The sequence below is a fragment of the Lates calcarifer genome, unplaced genomic scaffold, assembly GCF_001640805.2.
Source record: "Lates calcarifer isolate ASB-BC8 unplaced genomic scaffold, TLL_Latcal_v3 _unitig_54_quiver_1573, whole genome shotgun sequence".
Taxonomy (NCBI): domain Eukaryota; kingdom Metazoa; phylum Chordata; class Actinopteri; family Centropomidae; genus Lates; species Lates calcarifer.
In genome coordinates, this window is record NW_026117566.1 from 1 (window position 1) to 15,627 (window position 15,627).

General features: G+C 40.6%; 2 protein-coding genes across 2 annotated transcripts; both read left to right on the forward strand.

The window, feature by feature from the left end:
* Positions 1 to 4: 4 nt before the first annotated feature.
* On the forward strand, positions 5 to 2,074 carry LOC108874701 (stonustoxin subunit alpha; the record flags this gene model as incomplete). Its single annotated transcript, XM_018663212.2, has 3 exons — positions 5 to 165; positions 384 to 430; positions 579 to 2,074. Coding segments are annotated over 3 exons (753 nt in total), but the record flags the coding sequence as incomplete, so codon positions are not given.
* A 1,998-nt stretch (positions 2,075 to 4,072) lies between these two features.
* On the forward strand, positions 4,073 to 14,632 carry LOC108874700 (NACHT, LRR and PYD domains-containing protein 3). Its single transcript, XM_051068991.1, has 12 exons — positions 4,073 to 4,455; positions 5,211 to 5,336; positions 5,458 to 5,562; positions 5,825 to 5,903; positions 6,066 to 6,294; positions 6,458 to 8,261; positions 8,376 to 8,549; positions 9,045 to 9,218; positions 9,584 to 9,757; positions 12,553 to 12,726; positions 12,945 to 12,991; positions 13,140 to 14,632. The coding sequence occupies exons 1-12, from the start codon at positions 4,277 to 4,279 to the stop codon at positions 13,670 to 13,672; spliced, it is 3,798 nt and encodes a 1,265-aa protein (XP_050924948.1). The 5' UTR covers positions 4,073 to 4,276; the 3' UTR covers positions 13,673 to 14,632.
* The last annotated feature ends 995 nt before the right edge of the window (positions 14,633 to 15,627 follow it).

A 15,627-nucleotide genomic window follows, 5' to 3' on the forward strand; every position in this document is an offset into this window, starting at 1 on the left:
CTGTCTGATCACAGAGGAAGGCTGTGCTTCTCTGGTCTCAGCTCTGAGATCCAACCCCTCCCATCTGAGAGAGCTGGACCTGAGCTACAATCATCCAGGAGACTCAGGAGTGAAGCTGCTGTCTGCTGGACTGGAGGATCCAGACTGGAGACTGGACACTCTCAGGTATGGAGAGGCCTGCTGCAGCCACAGACAATGTCTGATAGAGGAGGAAGAGCTGGAAACATTTTCTCTGTCACAGCTGATGACAGATCTCTACACAAGAGCTTTGACTTCAACAACAACAAGAGAATAATCCAACAGTCTGTGTATGAGAGCCATGTAATGTCCATGTTAGCATGCTGAAAGAGAATGTGCTGGTCTGACCCCCCCCCTCCTTTCAGGGTGGAGCCTGGTGGAGTCCGATGGTTGAGACCAGGTCTGAGGAAGTGTAAGTGTGTTTTTAATGTGATTCCTGAAAACAAAGCAGCTTCAAACTGTCACATCACTGATGTCATGAGTCATCATCAAACTGTCAATCAATGATCAGATCATCCATCAATAACTGCAGCTGTATTGTGTCTTGTTCTCTCCATCAGATTCCTGTCAACTCACAATCGACACAAACACAGTGAACACAAAGATCAAACTGTCTGACAACAACAGGAAGGTGATATATGTGGAGGAGGATCAGTCATATCCTGATCATCCAGACAGATTTGACTTCCGGCCTCAGCTGCTGTGTAGAACTGGTCTGACTGGTCGCTGTTACTGGGAGGTCGAGTGGAGTGGAAGAGTTCATATCTCAGTGAGTTACAGAGGAATCAGAAGGAGAGGCAACAGTGAGGACTGTGAGTTTGGATGGAACGATCAGTCCTGGACCCTGTTCTGCTCTGATGTCAGTGGTTACTCTGTCTGTCACAGTAAGAGTGGAACATCTATCTCCTCCACCTCCTCTGTCTCTAACAGAGTAGCAGTGTATGTGGACTGTCCTGCTGGCTCTCTGTCCTTCTACAGAGTCTCCTCTGACTCTCTGATCCACCTCCACACCTTCAACACCACATTCACTGAACCTCTGTATCCTGGGTTTGGGTTCTGGTCCAGGTTCTTGTCTGGTTCCTCAGTGTCTCTGTGTTCAGTGTAGCAGAGTCTCCTCCTGTCAGAGAAACTTTCTCTCTGTTGAACAGAGAGTTCAGTCTGTTCATGTCTGTGAATATTTGTCTTTTCTTAATTTTCAGATCAGTGTATTAAATCAGTCCAGCCCTTTAAATGAAGGATGTTAGGATTATTGCAGGATAAAAATGTTGTTGACTTTTACTGTGTTTCATCTGTTCAGATCAGATTCGACCTTTGACCAATGGATGTAACTTTTCTCTAAGATGTTTAGATCTTTGATTACTGTCATCTGACTCCACCCAGAGGCCCAGACTTTGATGATTTATAAGCCAATCACAGCGTCCCACATCATCTAAAGTGGACAGCAGTAGAGTAGAAGTAGAACCACAAACCCTTTGTCAGCAAACATGGCTGACCATGAGGCGAGAGGGAAGTTTAAGGCACATTTTAATCTGTTAATCAAATTGTTAATGTACATATTTTTTGTTTAAACTGTGTTTAAAGTAAACATGAGATGTTATATTACTCAGAATGTCATATTAAAGATGTATAGCTGTCAAACAATTCATCCATTGGAATGGTCAGAGGATTTTAATGTCACAAATATTCTAATGCTACATTGATTATATACTCAGAACTCTGGCTTTGAACTCACTGATTTCTGGAGATATCTCAGAAATTAAGGATGTTAAGAGCAGTTGGTTTTTTTCCTCACTTTGTTATAATAATTCAAAATATATATGCATTATGTTTTAAAGCATCACTTTATTCATTTATTTGAGTTACTGTTCAGGTCTTTTAAGAATATTTATTGACAATTATATTATTGGTCAGTTCACTTTTTGATGATTTATGAGGGCATTTAGAGTAGAAATACACCATTACAGTAGTGTTTTTGTTTGGAACATACTAATCTTCTGCATAGGTTAATTCTGACTGTCATTCTTTTGTGTTTTCACAATTAAAGCATCACTGTGAATATCAGTGTTTGGTCTTTCTCCAAATCATAGGATGACTGAGCAGATGCAGTTCAAGCTAAAATGCTGTCACAGTTTGTTGAAACATGGTCCTGAGGCTCTCAGTGTTGATGGTTTTTGTTTGGTTGGAAAGGCTTAAGTTCTAAGAAATGAGGTTTTACAGTGTCTTTGTCCAGGAGGCTCCAGGTGGTCGATGACTCTAGAAGTTTAGAGATTGTTGCTTCAATCCTGAGATTGAAGAGTTGAGCCTCGATTCTGAATTTTAAAAGTTAAACCCAAGAAAAAAAACAGTTTTACGGCAGTGAAAACCACAAGCAGTTTACATTTTACTGAAACAAAAAGTTGTCAAGTTTGAGAAAATGTTTTGCAACTGCAGCTGTCATTTTTACAATGTGTCGCAGATTTCCACTCTATTTTTCATATTCACAGTGCATCCAGTGGCTGCTGATAACACTTGTACAGAACACTGTACTTTTACTGATAGTAGTTCTTACTTTGTTTGGCATTTTTATAGTGCATCTATGTATAATGTACAGTCCTTCCCTTTTTTTAACAGAGCACCCTCACTTCACTTCCTCAAATAGCCGTCATCAACCAACATTCACACTGTCCTCACTGAGGACAGTTTTACAGTGTATGATTTAACAGCCCATCCTTTCCTGTCATTTTTTACAGTGCAGCAGCTGTCACCATGACGTCATCAATACTGATCAGAACATATTGATCATGATGATCAGTGTGAATCCTGTTGGACAGAGATCAGTGTAATGTAGTGTTGTAGTGACTCAGTGTGACCACTGGAGGGCAGTAAATACTCTGATGATTCCTCCATCAGTCAGTTTCCAAAGATCAATATCAGTATTGACCTCAGTATTTATAGCAGTTTAATAATGTGTGTGTTCACATATAGAGAGTCATGATCAGACTGATGAACATTAGAGCTAAAATAATGCAGTGAATGTGTCATAATGTCAGTGTGAATCTCAGTATTATTGTCAGTGCTGTATGTGGAGAGTTGTAGTTCCTGACAGTGACCACTGGAGGGCAGTGATGAGGAGAGTTTCTCTGTGAGTCTCTGTGTCTTTAACAGTCCAGTTTGTATTGAAGACATCAGTGTTGGTCTCAGTGTGGTTAACAGCAGTCATTAGTCCAATTCTAACAACAACATTTAGTCTTTTTATCTTTTCTAAACACTTGATGTCACCTGTGTTCATGAGACTGACATCATGCAGTTTACCTGTTCACCACCAGAGGGCGACACCTCCTCATCACAGTCAGAGATATTAGATCAGGACTGTTCACTGAAGCTGCTGAACTCTGAGTTTAGATGTTTCTAAACGTTTGTGTCTTTAAACAAAGTCAAACCACATCTTTACATGTTAGAAACTCTAAGCAGAAGTTTTCTAATATTATCATCATCCTTCCCAGGAATTATCCTCCTCCCATTTCCTGTTTTAAAGTTTAGTTTCGTTTTCACCGATCATCGTGGCGCAGTTTGTTTTCTCCGTCTGAAGGTGATGTAGCTGTTTTTACTGTTTTACCTGTGAACACCTGTCGTTACCTGACGCTCCAGTTAATCTAATGTGACTCTAATGTGACGGTAATATGTTTCTACTGTTATTCTATTGTTACTGTAGCAGAGTCAGAGCTGTCGGTGTAAAGGAGGAGGACGGAGAGATTCCTCTCCGCCATGTTGTGTGTACAGTGTGTATGAGTCGTATCAGTAGTTGAACTGAGTCGTTGTCACTGTGGAGCTCCACTCTCTGAATCAGCGGAGAGGAGCCGCTGCTCTCCCGATGTCTGAGCCACTAAAGTCGGTCTGAGCTCGGCCGGACAGCCGCTGGAGAACAGCTCTGACTCTGTCATTACACTGACTCTACAGGACTCATGTGGACTCAGTGTGACAGCAGCCTATACTCAGACTCTGTTGAACTTTACTCGAGTATTTTCATCTCTTGCTTCTTTTTACTTCACAGCATCAGCTGATGGCAGCTTCCTCTGCCTCACTGCTGTTGACTGCAGCTCCATGGCTCCATCTAGTGGACTGATAGTAGAAGTAGAGCAGCTGATGGCAGCTTCCTCTGCCTCACTGCTGTCTGACTGCATTCAACTGACACTGATATGAAAGAGGAAAGAAGAGCCAATCAGTGGAGGAGCAGCTGAGATTTCTCCAGGAGAAATGATTGGAGTTGATGAGCAGATGAATGATTAGTGTTTCCTCTCCAGGTGAAGGTAGAAAGAGCAGCATGAATCAGTGTGAGGAACCTGGACCTGGACCTGAACCTGAACCTGGATCTGGACCCAGCTGTGTGTCCTTCAAGAGTGACTGGTCAAATGGTCGTCTCATTGATTTTAAAGGACCACAGCCCTCTGTTAGAAAGAGGTAAAGTGTTACTAACATTAACTGTGTTGACATGTTGAACAGTATTTCATATGAGTCAGTTCTCAGTCCTGTAGTTGTCGTGTTAATGTGTCTTTAAAATTTATTTTAACATCAGTAATCAGTGTAATACCTGAAACTGTGACTTCTGATTCAAACCTCTGGGCCTCTGTGCTCCGAGCGGCTGATCCCTGGCTCGAGTCCTGATCCGGGTAGATCTTTACCGCGTGTCACTCCCGTACTTTCTCTCCCCGTTTCCTGTCTCTCTCTACTGCTTCTATCAAATAAAGGCAAAAGGCCAAAAATAAAATATATATATAAAATGAAGCAAAGACTGGGTCCAAATTCAAATGAGTGAGCAGAACAACAGAACAACCTTCTACTACATAAAATAAATGCCAGGTGATGGTTCTACTGGTATGTCTCAGCTGTTCAGCCTTTGGAAGTCAGAGACTCTCTTTTAGGTCTTGGATATGCATTCTTTGGTAGATGTGGTTTTCATATGTGGTTTTCAGGTTGATGACAGAATAAAAGCAGCAGTTACTATACTGCTTAGCCAATCAACACGAAAATCTTCCAAATCTTCAGGTCAAAAATCCAGGAAATTATAAAATATACTCAGGCACTTCTGTTCTTCTCATTTAATTTGTTGTTGACTTGTAAAACAAAAAATCACAAAGACAAAAGAAAAGTTAATTGAAGAGAATTTTAAAAACTGAATTTCCCTTTCTGGTGGTTTTCTTCTGATGGTCTACCAGGATCTATGGGAGACCATGCTCTTCTGAGCCTGGACCTGTACCTGGACTCAGTTTGTCCTTCAAGAATGACTGGTCAAATGAACGCTACACGGATTTTAAAGGACGACAACCCTCTGCTTCAAAGAGGTAAACTGCTACTAACATTACAATGTGATTGGTTGATGTTTAAACAGCTGTTTATCCAGAGAAGTTTATTAAAACAAAACAGCTCATAGTTTCACTGTGTTCTGGTTCCTGTGTTTTTCAGGAGGAAGCTGGGAGAACCTGAACCCAGCTGTTTGTCCATGAAGAGTGACTGGTCTATAAATCGTCCTATATACTTCAAAGATCGACGTCTCAGTTTTCATCCAAGGTGAGAGTTTAAAACTGATTCCCAGTTCCATTGCTCCAACAACTAAAGTATCTGCAGGCCTTTATGGTTGTGTAAAGACTGGTGTGATATTTTGTGAAGTTAATGTAAATGCCATTGGAAAAAGAAAGCTGAAGACTCAACAGCTCTTCTGTGAGCTCCTGCAATGTACATACCCATAATACCCTTCTCTGCACACATTCACAAAATAATTTATATCTACATCTGCAGAGTTCAGCTTCATTCTTCATTGATTCCTCCACAGAGTGGACCAGGAGAGCTCAGAGGTTCCCAGTGGTCAGTCTGCCCAGCAGCATCAAACACACCTGGACTCCATATTTATGGTCTGTACATGGACAACAACTACTTTTACATCTGTTGTGTTGACAATAATCTCCATGCTGCACTTTTTAGACCAGTGGATTGTCAGTGTGTCCAACATGGATCTGATGTTTGGCTCCATGATTTTAGTTTGATGGAGTCATTCATATAGTTTTCTGTTCCAGCTGCTGGAGGAGAACATCGTCACTTTTGTGAAGAAGGAGCTGAAGAAGATGCAGAAGGTTCTGAGTCCAGATTACCCAGAATGCTTAGAGAGTCAGAGGGAGGATGAGGAGGTGTTGGACGGTGAGGATGAAGAGCAGAGGAGGAGGAGCAGAGAGGCATTTCTGAAGATCACACTGAACTTCCTGAGGAGAATGAAGCAGGAGGAGCTGGCTGACTGTCTGCAGAGCAGTAAGAGGATTTCTCTAAAGATTTAACATGATGGAGAAATGAGACGTTTACTGACCTCTCAACACATGGAGGGAAATATGTTCATATATGCATTCTTTAGGGGGATTCAAATGTGCCATATGTTCTTTGTACATCACTTACTGGCATACATTGTGGTTTTCAGAAACTTATGCTGCAGTTTGTCAGCGTAAACTTAAATCTAACCTGAAGAAGAAGTTCCAGTGTTTGTTTGAGAGGATCTCTAAATCAGGAAACCCAACCCTTCTGAATCAGATCTACACAGAGCTCTACATCACAGAGGGAGGGACTGGAGAGGTCAATGATGAACATGAGGTCAGACAGATTGAAACAACATCCAGGAAACCAGACAGACCAGAAACAACCATCAGACAAGAAGACATCTTTAAAGCCTCACCTGGAAGAGATGAACCAATCAGAACAGTGATGACAAAGGGAGTGGCTGGCATTGGGAAAACAGTCTTAACACAGAAGTTCACTCTGGACTGGGCTGAAGACAAAGCCAACCAGGACATACACTTCACATTTCCATTCACTTTCAGAGAGCTGAATGTGCTGAAAGAGAAAAAGTTGAGCTTGGTGGAACTTGTTCATCACTTCTTTACTGAAACCAAAGAAGCAGGAATCTGCAGGTTTGAAGAGTTCCAGGTTGTGTTCATCTTTGACGGTCTGGATGAGTGTCGACTTCCTCTGGACTTCCACAACACTGAGATCCTGACTGATGTTACAGAGTCCACCTCAGTGGACGTGCTGCTGACAAACCTCATCAGGGGGAAACTGCTTCCCTCTGCTCGCCTCTGGATAACCACACGACCTGCAGCAGCCAATCAGATCCCTCCTGAGTGTGTTGACATGGTGACAGAGGTCAGAGGGTTCACTGACCCACAGAAGGAGGAGTACTTCAGGAAGAGGTTCAGAGAGAAGAAGCAGGCCAGCAGGATCATCTCCCACATCAAGACCTCACGAAGCCTCCACATCATGTGCCACATCCCAGTCTTCTGCTGGATCACTGCTACAGTTCTGGAGGATGTGTTGAAAACCAGAGAGGGAGGAGAGCTGCCCAAGACCCTGACTCAGATGTACATCCACTTCCTGGTGGTTCAGTCCAAAGTGAAGAACATCAAGTATGATGGAGGATCTGGGACAGATCCACACTGGAGTCCAGAGACCAGGAAGATGATTGAGTCTCTGGGAAAACTGGCTTTTGATCAGCTGCAGAAAGGAAACCTGATCTTCTATGAATCAGACCTGACAGAGTGTGGCATCGATATCAGAGCAGCCTCAGTGTACTCAGGAGTGTTCACACAGATCTTTAAAGAGGAGAGAGGACTGTACCAGGACAAGGTGTTCTGCTTCGTCCATCTGAGTTTTCAGGAGTTTCTGGCTGCTCTTCATGTCCATCTGACCTTCATCAACTCTGGAGTCAATCTGCTGTCAGAAGAACAACCAACCTCCCAGAAGTCTGAAACAAGAAAAGATGACTCTGCAGAGACACAGTTCTACCAGAGTGCTGTGGACAAGGCCTTACAGAGTCCAAATGGACACCTGGACCTGTTCCTTCGCTTCCTCCTGGGTCTTTCACTGCAGACCAATCAGACTCTCCTACGAGGTCTGCTGACTCAGACAGGAAGTGGTTCAGAGACCAACCAGGAAACAGTCCAGTACATCAAGAAGAAGATTGAAGAGATTCCCTCTGCAGAGAGAAGCATCAACCTGTTCCACTGTCTGAATGAACTGAATGATTGCACTCTAGTGGAGGAGATCCAACAGTCCCTGAGTTCAGGAAGTCTCTCCACAGATAAACTGTCTCCTGCTCAATGGTCAGCTCTGGTCTTCATCTTACTGTCATCAGAAAAAGATCTGGACGTGTTTGACCTGAAGAAATACTCTGCTTCAGAGGAGGCTCTTCTGAGGCTGCTGCCAGTGGTCAAAGCCTCTAACAAAGCTCTGTAAGTATATAGATAGTTGGATTCATTCATCGTTATTTAAAGACACTGCTGTCTTTTCAACAGGAGAGAAAATAAATTCCTTTCTTCATTAATTCCTTATCATCATCTCTTCAGACTGAGTGGCTGTAACCTCTCAAAGAGAAGCTGGGAAGCTCTGTCCTCAGTTCTCAGCTCCCAGTCCTCTAGTCTGAGAGATCTGGACCTGAGTCACAACGACCTGCAGGAATCAGGACTGAAGACTCTGTCTGTTGGACTGAAGAGTCCACACTGTTCACTGGAGTCTCTCAGGTCAGAGTTACTGTTTTTAAAAATATATATATATTAGAAATTGAATCTAACTTGTATCAACTCTGACTATTAAACTAAAACTCTTTCAAGTTGTGATACATTGTGATTCAGATTGTATCATTTTTGTTAATTACCACTCCAATCATAGTAAACTCCCACATTTTGAGTCTGTTTAAAACAAATCAACAAGTATTTCAGTCAGTCCTGCGACAATATTACGTATCACCAAATATACCAACTCCTCACTGGACACCATTTAGATACAGAGGTGGTGTTGCTTGAACTGAGAAAATTTTAAGTCTTCTGTTATTTTCTTATTAAAATCTTTTTGGCCCAGAGGCAAAATGCAGTCCTTTTATCACCTTGTGTGCTTTAGCATAATCCAGAGACTGTTGTTATCTCTTTTTGTCATTTAGTCCAGTCTCAAACTTAAAGGTGATTACAGTGTAACACAAATGTTATTTGTAATCTTCTTCTTCATTATCATCTCTTTAGACTGAGTGTCTGTAACCTCTCAGAGAGAAGTTGTGAAGCTCTGTCCTCAGTCCTCAGCTCCCAGTCCTCTAGTCTGAGACATCTGGACCTGAGTAACAACAACCTGCAGGATTCAGGAGTGAAGACTCTGTCTGTTGAACTGGAGAGTCCACACTGTTTACTGAAAACTCTCAGGTCAGATCAAGTTACTATTTAAAATCACAACAAAAATCATCAGTTTTTTTCTTATGTTCTAGCCTTATATATTGTACAGTATTTATACAGAGTCATTTTTCAGTGAAATGTAATAAAAAAGGCAGTTTTTAAAGATTTATTTAGTCAAATTTAGGAACTCCCCACCAGATATTAGGGAAATATCTTGGTTTCACTGAGCAAATTTTTATATGGCCTTTTTTGTCCCAGAAATAAAATGCAGGTTTATTATCACCCTGTGAACTGTAGCACAAACTTGGATCCTTGTTATGTCTTACAATCTTTTTAGTCCAGATACAATATTAAAGATGATTTCAATTTTGTCTTGTTCATAATTTCCTCTTCAGAATGAGTGGCTGTAAGCTCTCAGAGAGAAGCTGGGAAGCTCTGTCCTCAGTTCTCAGCTCCCAGTCCTCTAGTCTGAGAGATCTGGACCTGAGTAACAACAACCTGCAGGATTCAGGACTGAAGACTCTGTCTGTTGGACTGGAGAGTCCACACTGTTCACTGGAGACTCTCAGGTCAGGATTCATCAACCTGTTTAACTGATGATCATTTAAAATCTGATCTGCATCAGTGGATAAACAGTTAACAGTATGTTGTATATATATATATATAGTCCTACCCTACTCAGGGTCATACAATACATTCCAATCCAGTATCTTTACCTGGTCTGATTGTTTCCTCCTGACATATGTCTACCAAAACTGTCCCATTATTTGCGTTAGCCATCTCATTTTGACAGTTCAATCTCCCCAACATTTTTTCATATGCAACATTTTCCATCTGAATTCTCCACATATTCAGCGTGGAGGTTCCATCCAACACCTCAGAATTGTCTGTGCACAGGTCACTAGGCCAGTTTTTAATATTTTAAAAATAGATTTTTTAACCATATAATTTAAAACATTTTCCCACAGAGGGAGAACCTTAGAACATTCCCACATCGCATGGATAAATGTGCCATTTTTTTCCCCACATTTCCAACATAAATAATCGTTAAGTCAACTCATTCTATGAAGCCTTGGTGGAGTAAAATAATATCTATTAATTATTTTACATTGAATACATTTGCCTCTGGCTTCTCTTATGGAACACTGCGACGAAATGTATTCTTCAGTGTTGGAAAGAATCCCTCCCCATGTTTTTTCATCCATTGTACAAGACATCCTTTTCCCATATCAACTTGAGATTACTGCAACCATTACTGTTTGTCCAAGGACACATCTCATACCATTTTGATGCCTTTTGGTGCATTTTAGGTAGTTGTAGGTAGCATTCAACTGCATTTCTGTCTTCACTGAAGGGAACAATCTCTTTAAAACGGTGTCTAATCTGTAAGTACTTCCAAAAATGGCCTCTGTCCTCTATATTGATTTTTTTCTGTTACATGAAAGGAAATTGCCGTTTTCAAATAGATCATCTATTCTGATGCCTTTTCTTAGCCACTGAGCCCAATAGATGGTCTGTTTGTCTATCTTATGGATTATGCCATATGGATGCATATTTTTGAGTGTACTGAGAAATTTTTCATCTCTTGTGTACCTCCTGCCAAACCATTTTCAAATGTTCCAGGATAGGAATGATCACCTTACTTTTCTCATTTTTAACTATTTGGGTGAGAACCTCAATGGGTTTAAGGGGGAGGTAAGTTGCTATTCAATCAGGACCCAATCCAGCCTAACATCTGTTTCGTCCCAGTGTTCCCTAAGCTTGGACATCTCAAAGGAAATACTATAATATTTTATGTTTGGCAATTATAAAACCCTTCTCTTCTTTGACTCATATAATTTATCTATACGAATTCAAGGCTTTTTCCCATTCCAAAGAAACTGTTTTATCATTCTGTCATATCTTACTAATAGTTGTTTTGGAAAGCACATAGGTATCATCCCAGTTAGGTAATTTATTTGTGGTGTCACAACCATTTTTATTGTATTTACTTTGACCCATAATGTCAGGTGTCAGTGCTGTGTCAGTTAATACAATAACCAGAGATTTTAGAATATGTTTCAATAGTTTCTAGCAATACTGACACAGAACTGGCTGGATCCTGACTTAGTACTAAAATATCATCTGCATAAAGAAATAGCTTATGCGCCCTATCACCTCCAATGACTCCCTTTATTCTTAATTCTGCTCTAATCAATATAGCTAAAGGTCCTAAGAAAATTGTAAACAACAGCGGGCTAAGACTGCACCCCTGTCTAGTTGACCTAGTTATATTAAAAGAGATATTATCAAGTTGGTAAAGACTGCAGCTTTAGGACCCAAGTATAAGACTCTTATCCATCTGCAAAAACCCTCCCCAAACCCAAATTTTGAGAGAGTTGCAAATAAAAGGCCCCATTCCACCCTATCAAAAGCTTTTTAAGCACCAAGTGATATGGCTGAAATAGGGTGAGGAATTGGTTCTATTCATCCAGATTAAATACAACAGTCTCCTCATGTTATCAGCTGAAGATCTATGTATTAAAAATTCTACTTGATCTTTGTGAATACTTTTTATGTAGGACCTGATCTAGTCTTAATGCTAATGTCTTGGACAATATTTTGCAATCAACATTTATTAGGCTTACAGGTCTATAATTAGCTGGGTCCGTTGAATCCTTGTCTTTTTTTTTTGGTATCAATGATATAATGGCTTCCTTAAAACTTTCTTGGAGTGAGCTGTATTGAAATGCTTCCTGGAGAACATCTGTAAGAAATGGACAAAGAATATCTGCATATTTCTTATAGTACTTGACTAGGAAGCCATCTACACATGTACACCAGGTGATTTCCCTGTTTTCATACCCTTAATTGCCATTTAGACTTCAGCTTCTGTTTCAGGGGCATCCATACCATCCTTTTTCTCGAGAGAAAGTTGTCGTAGCTTGTCCTTCTGGAAGAAAGTGTTCAGGTCTTCATCACTAGCTGAACACATTGATGTATACAGATCTCTAACACAGTTGACTTAACCCCCATTCAGACCTCAACCTGTGATCCTAGTGACTCTTAGCACCACCTCCAAGCGTTTAAATACCTGGGATTCCCCAACCAGTTTTTAGAATTGAGGAAGCCTTTCAGATGAGAGGTGAAACGTTTTCAAGAAACCTACAGAATTCCAGTTGCCTTCAACTCTCGCACTTGAGACTATCATGACCTGGATGACTGAGAATCTACACAGACACACTTTCTGGATGCAGAGAAATAGTTTTGAAAGGATGTTTCATTCATTTCTACAATTTGCTTTGATCAAAATGAACCCAAACAAAAAAAAGGCTGCCCAACAAAAAATATACCACATTTTGATGTGTGTGTTGTGTGTTTTCAGTCTGTCAGGCTGTCTGATTAGAGAGAAAGGCTGTGCTTCTCTGGCCTCAGCTCTGAGATCCAACCCCTCCCATCTGAGAGAGCTGGACCTGAGCTACAATCATCCAGGAGACTCAGGAGTGAAGCTGCTGTCTGCTGGACTGGAGGATCCAGACTGGAGACTGGACACTCTCAGGTATGGAGAGGCCTGCTGCAGCCACAGACAATGTCTGATAGAGGAGGAAGAGCTGGAAACATTTTCTCTGTCACAGCTGATGACAGATCTCTACACAAGAGCTTTGACTTCAACAACAACAAGAGAATAATCCAACAGTCTGTGTATGAGAGCCATGTAATGTCCATGTTAGCATGCTGAAAGAGAATGTGCTGGTCTGACCCCCCTCCTCCTTTCAGGGTGGAGCCTGGTGGAGTCCGATGGTTGAGACCAGGTCTGACGAAGTGTAAGTGTGTTTTTAATGTGATTCCTGAAAACAAAGCAGCTTCAAACTGTCACATCACTGATGTCATGAGTCATCATCAAACTGTCAATCAATGATCAGATCATCCATCAATAACTGCAGCTGTATTGTGTCTTGTTCTCTCCATCAGATTCCTGTCAACTCACAATCGACACAAACACAGTGAACACAAAGATCAAACTGTCTGACGACAACAGGAAGGTGATATATGTGGAGGAGGATCAGTCATATCCTGATCATCCAGACAGATTTGACCAGTTGTCTCAGCTGCTGTGTAGAACTGGTCTGACTGGTCGCTGTTACTGGGAGGTCGAGTGGAGAGGAGGAGTTGATGTATCAGTGAGTTACAGAGGAATCAGCAGGAAAGGAGAGAGTGATGAATGTTGGTTTGGAAGAAACAATCAGTCCTGGAGTCTGAGATGCGCTTATCCTCAGGGTTACTCTGTCTGTCACAATAACAGAGAAACAACTATCTCCTCATCCTCTCTCTGTCACAGAGTAGCAGTGTATGTGGACTGTCCTGCTGGCTCTCTGTCCTTCTACAGAGTCTCCTCTGACTCTCTGATCCACCTCCACACCTTCAACACCACATTCACTGAACCTCTGTATCCTGGGTTTACTCTCTGGCGGCCTGGTTCCTCAGTGTCTTTGTGTTCAGTGTAGCAGAGTCTGATAGTTCAGTCTGTTTATGTCTGTCTCTGTCACTCACACACATTTTCAGATGTATTAATGTACTAAATCTGTTAATTTTTAAAAAAAAACTCCTTCCTCCTCTCAATGCCAGAATCAGCTGTAGTGGGTGATAACAACAAATCCTCTCTGCTGTTATTAACAATTTTCCCTTTATATCTCGACTACTATCTTATTGGCATTTCACAACTTTCAAGCAAAGACAAAGTAGATGACAGATAAAAAATTCAGATTTCGTCCAGCAGGAGTTGCTGCTGGCTGTTTGAAGAAAACTTTGAAGCAACTTGCTGACTTTGTGTTGGGAAATAAAATGTAATCTGACTAATTTTGTGGAAATAAGTCCACATGTGCACTGTCTACGTCAACTGAATGTATAACCACATATTTATCTGGGAGGTAGAAACTCAGTAAGATAAAAGAACATTTAAACCAAAGTGATCAAAGTAAATAAGTTTAATATAAAGTTGTATTTTCTGTAAATGTTCCCAAAGTTCTGATCTGAAATAATAACTTAGATCAGCTTTGTATTTTTTTTAACATTGATCTCAGTATTTTTAGACTTTTATTGTGTCCGTTTATCAATCAAGCCACAGAGCACCACAGTAATATGTGCAGAGAGCTGTTTGTTCTTCAGGTGTTACAGTAAACTCTGTCACCTGTCAGGTTTTAGCTGTGAACAGAAATAAACAGATGTGACGACAGGTCTTCTCCATGTGGGCTGGTCCGAGTTTGCATTTTTTCAGTTCTTAAGAGACTAATATAAATCCTGAAGGGGGCACACAAAGACCGTTAATGTGTAGGATTCAGAATTTTGTGCTACACCCCTGATCATAGTTCACCACTGCACAAATCTGCAGGAAACCTATGATCTGTAATGATGTGTCCAAAAGCTGCCCAAGTAGGGCCCATCCATTCAGCTAGCATATTGATGATATTTAAAATAATATAATAATAAAATATATTTAAAATATATATTTGTGTACACTGTACTTTTTGTCTATTATTAAGTGCACTTTCTTTGTATTCTTGCTTTTTAATGCATAGCTAAACAAGATTTCATGAATTGAACATAAAAATAAATAGGTAAAGATAATCTGCTGTAACACCAGGTCCCTGCTGAGGAACTACATCTGAGGCCTTGAGAAAACTACTAAAATGTGATGAAATCCTGATTTCTCAACAGGAAGACATAAAACCACAGTTTCAGGTTTGGGCCAAAATGACCAAAACTTTGGCTGAAGTTTGGTGGAAGCAAGCAGAACCTGAAACCACAAATTAATCAAAGTCCCCACACAGAAAATAAAACATTTTAAACCTTCAACAGGAGTTTATTTTTGATACCTTAATGAAAACATAACAAATCTGACACAACCAGTAACAGAAATACACCATGTCTTTTCTTTTTATTCATAAGAATGCACGGTCAGTTCATCATACATGATATCTGAGAAAACATTTATGAATAGATCTCAACCACAAACAGACACTTTTTAGGTCACATGTTGAGTCTCGAAGTAAGAATCAAATTTCATTAGAAACACGTTAAAAGATAAATATGAAATGTAGCTCATAAAAACTATTTTGTGCAGGCTGTTTTCCATATATTCAAAGTGAGAGATAATATCTGTCCCTTCAGTGATAACTACATGTGTTGTTTGGCACAGTGTGTTTTCAGAGTTCTTTGTAAAGTCTTTCAGAAGGTTCATTGTTTATCAGCATCTAAAACGTTCAGTTTGATATATGTATGTTATGTAATAAAAGTTAATGTCTGTAAAATGAGAGTCACCACGTCTGACAACAAAACACAACAAAGAAAAAGAAGATGAGGAGGAGGAGGTTTACTAACGGAAATGGGAGGAACTCCACTGGGAATTCAAACTGGTAATACATGAATGAAATAAGGAGAAACCGCAGGAGAGATGCATTGA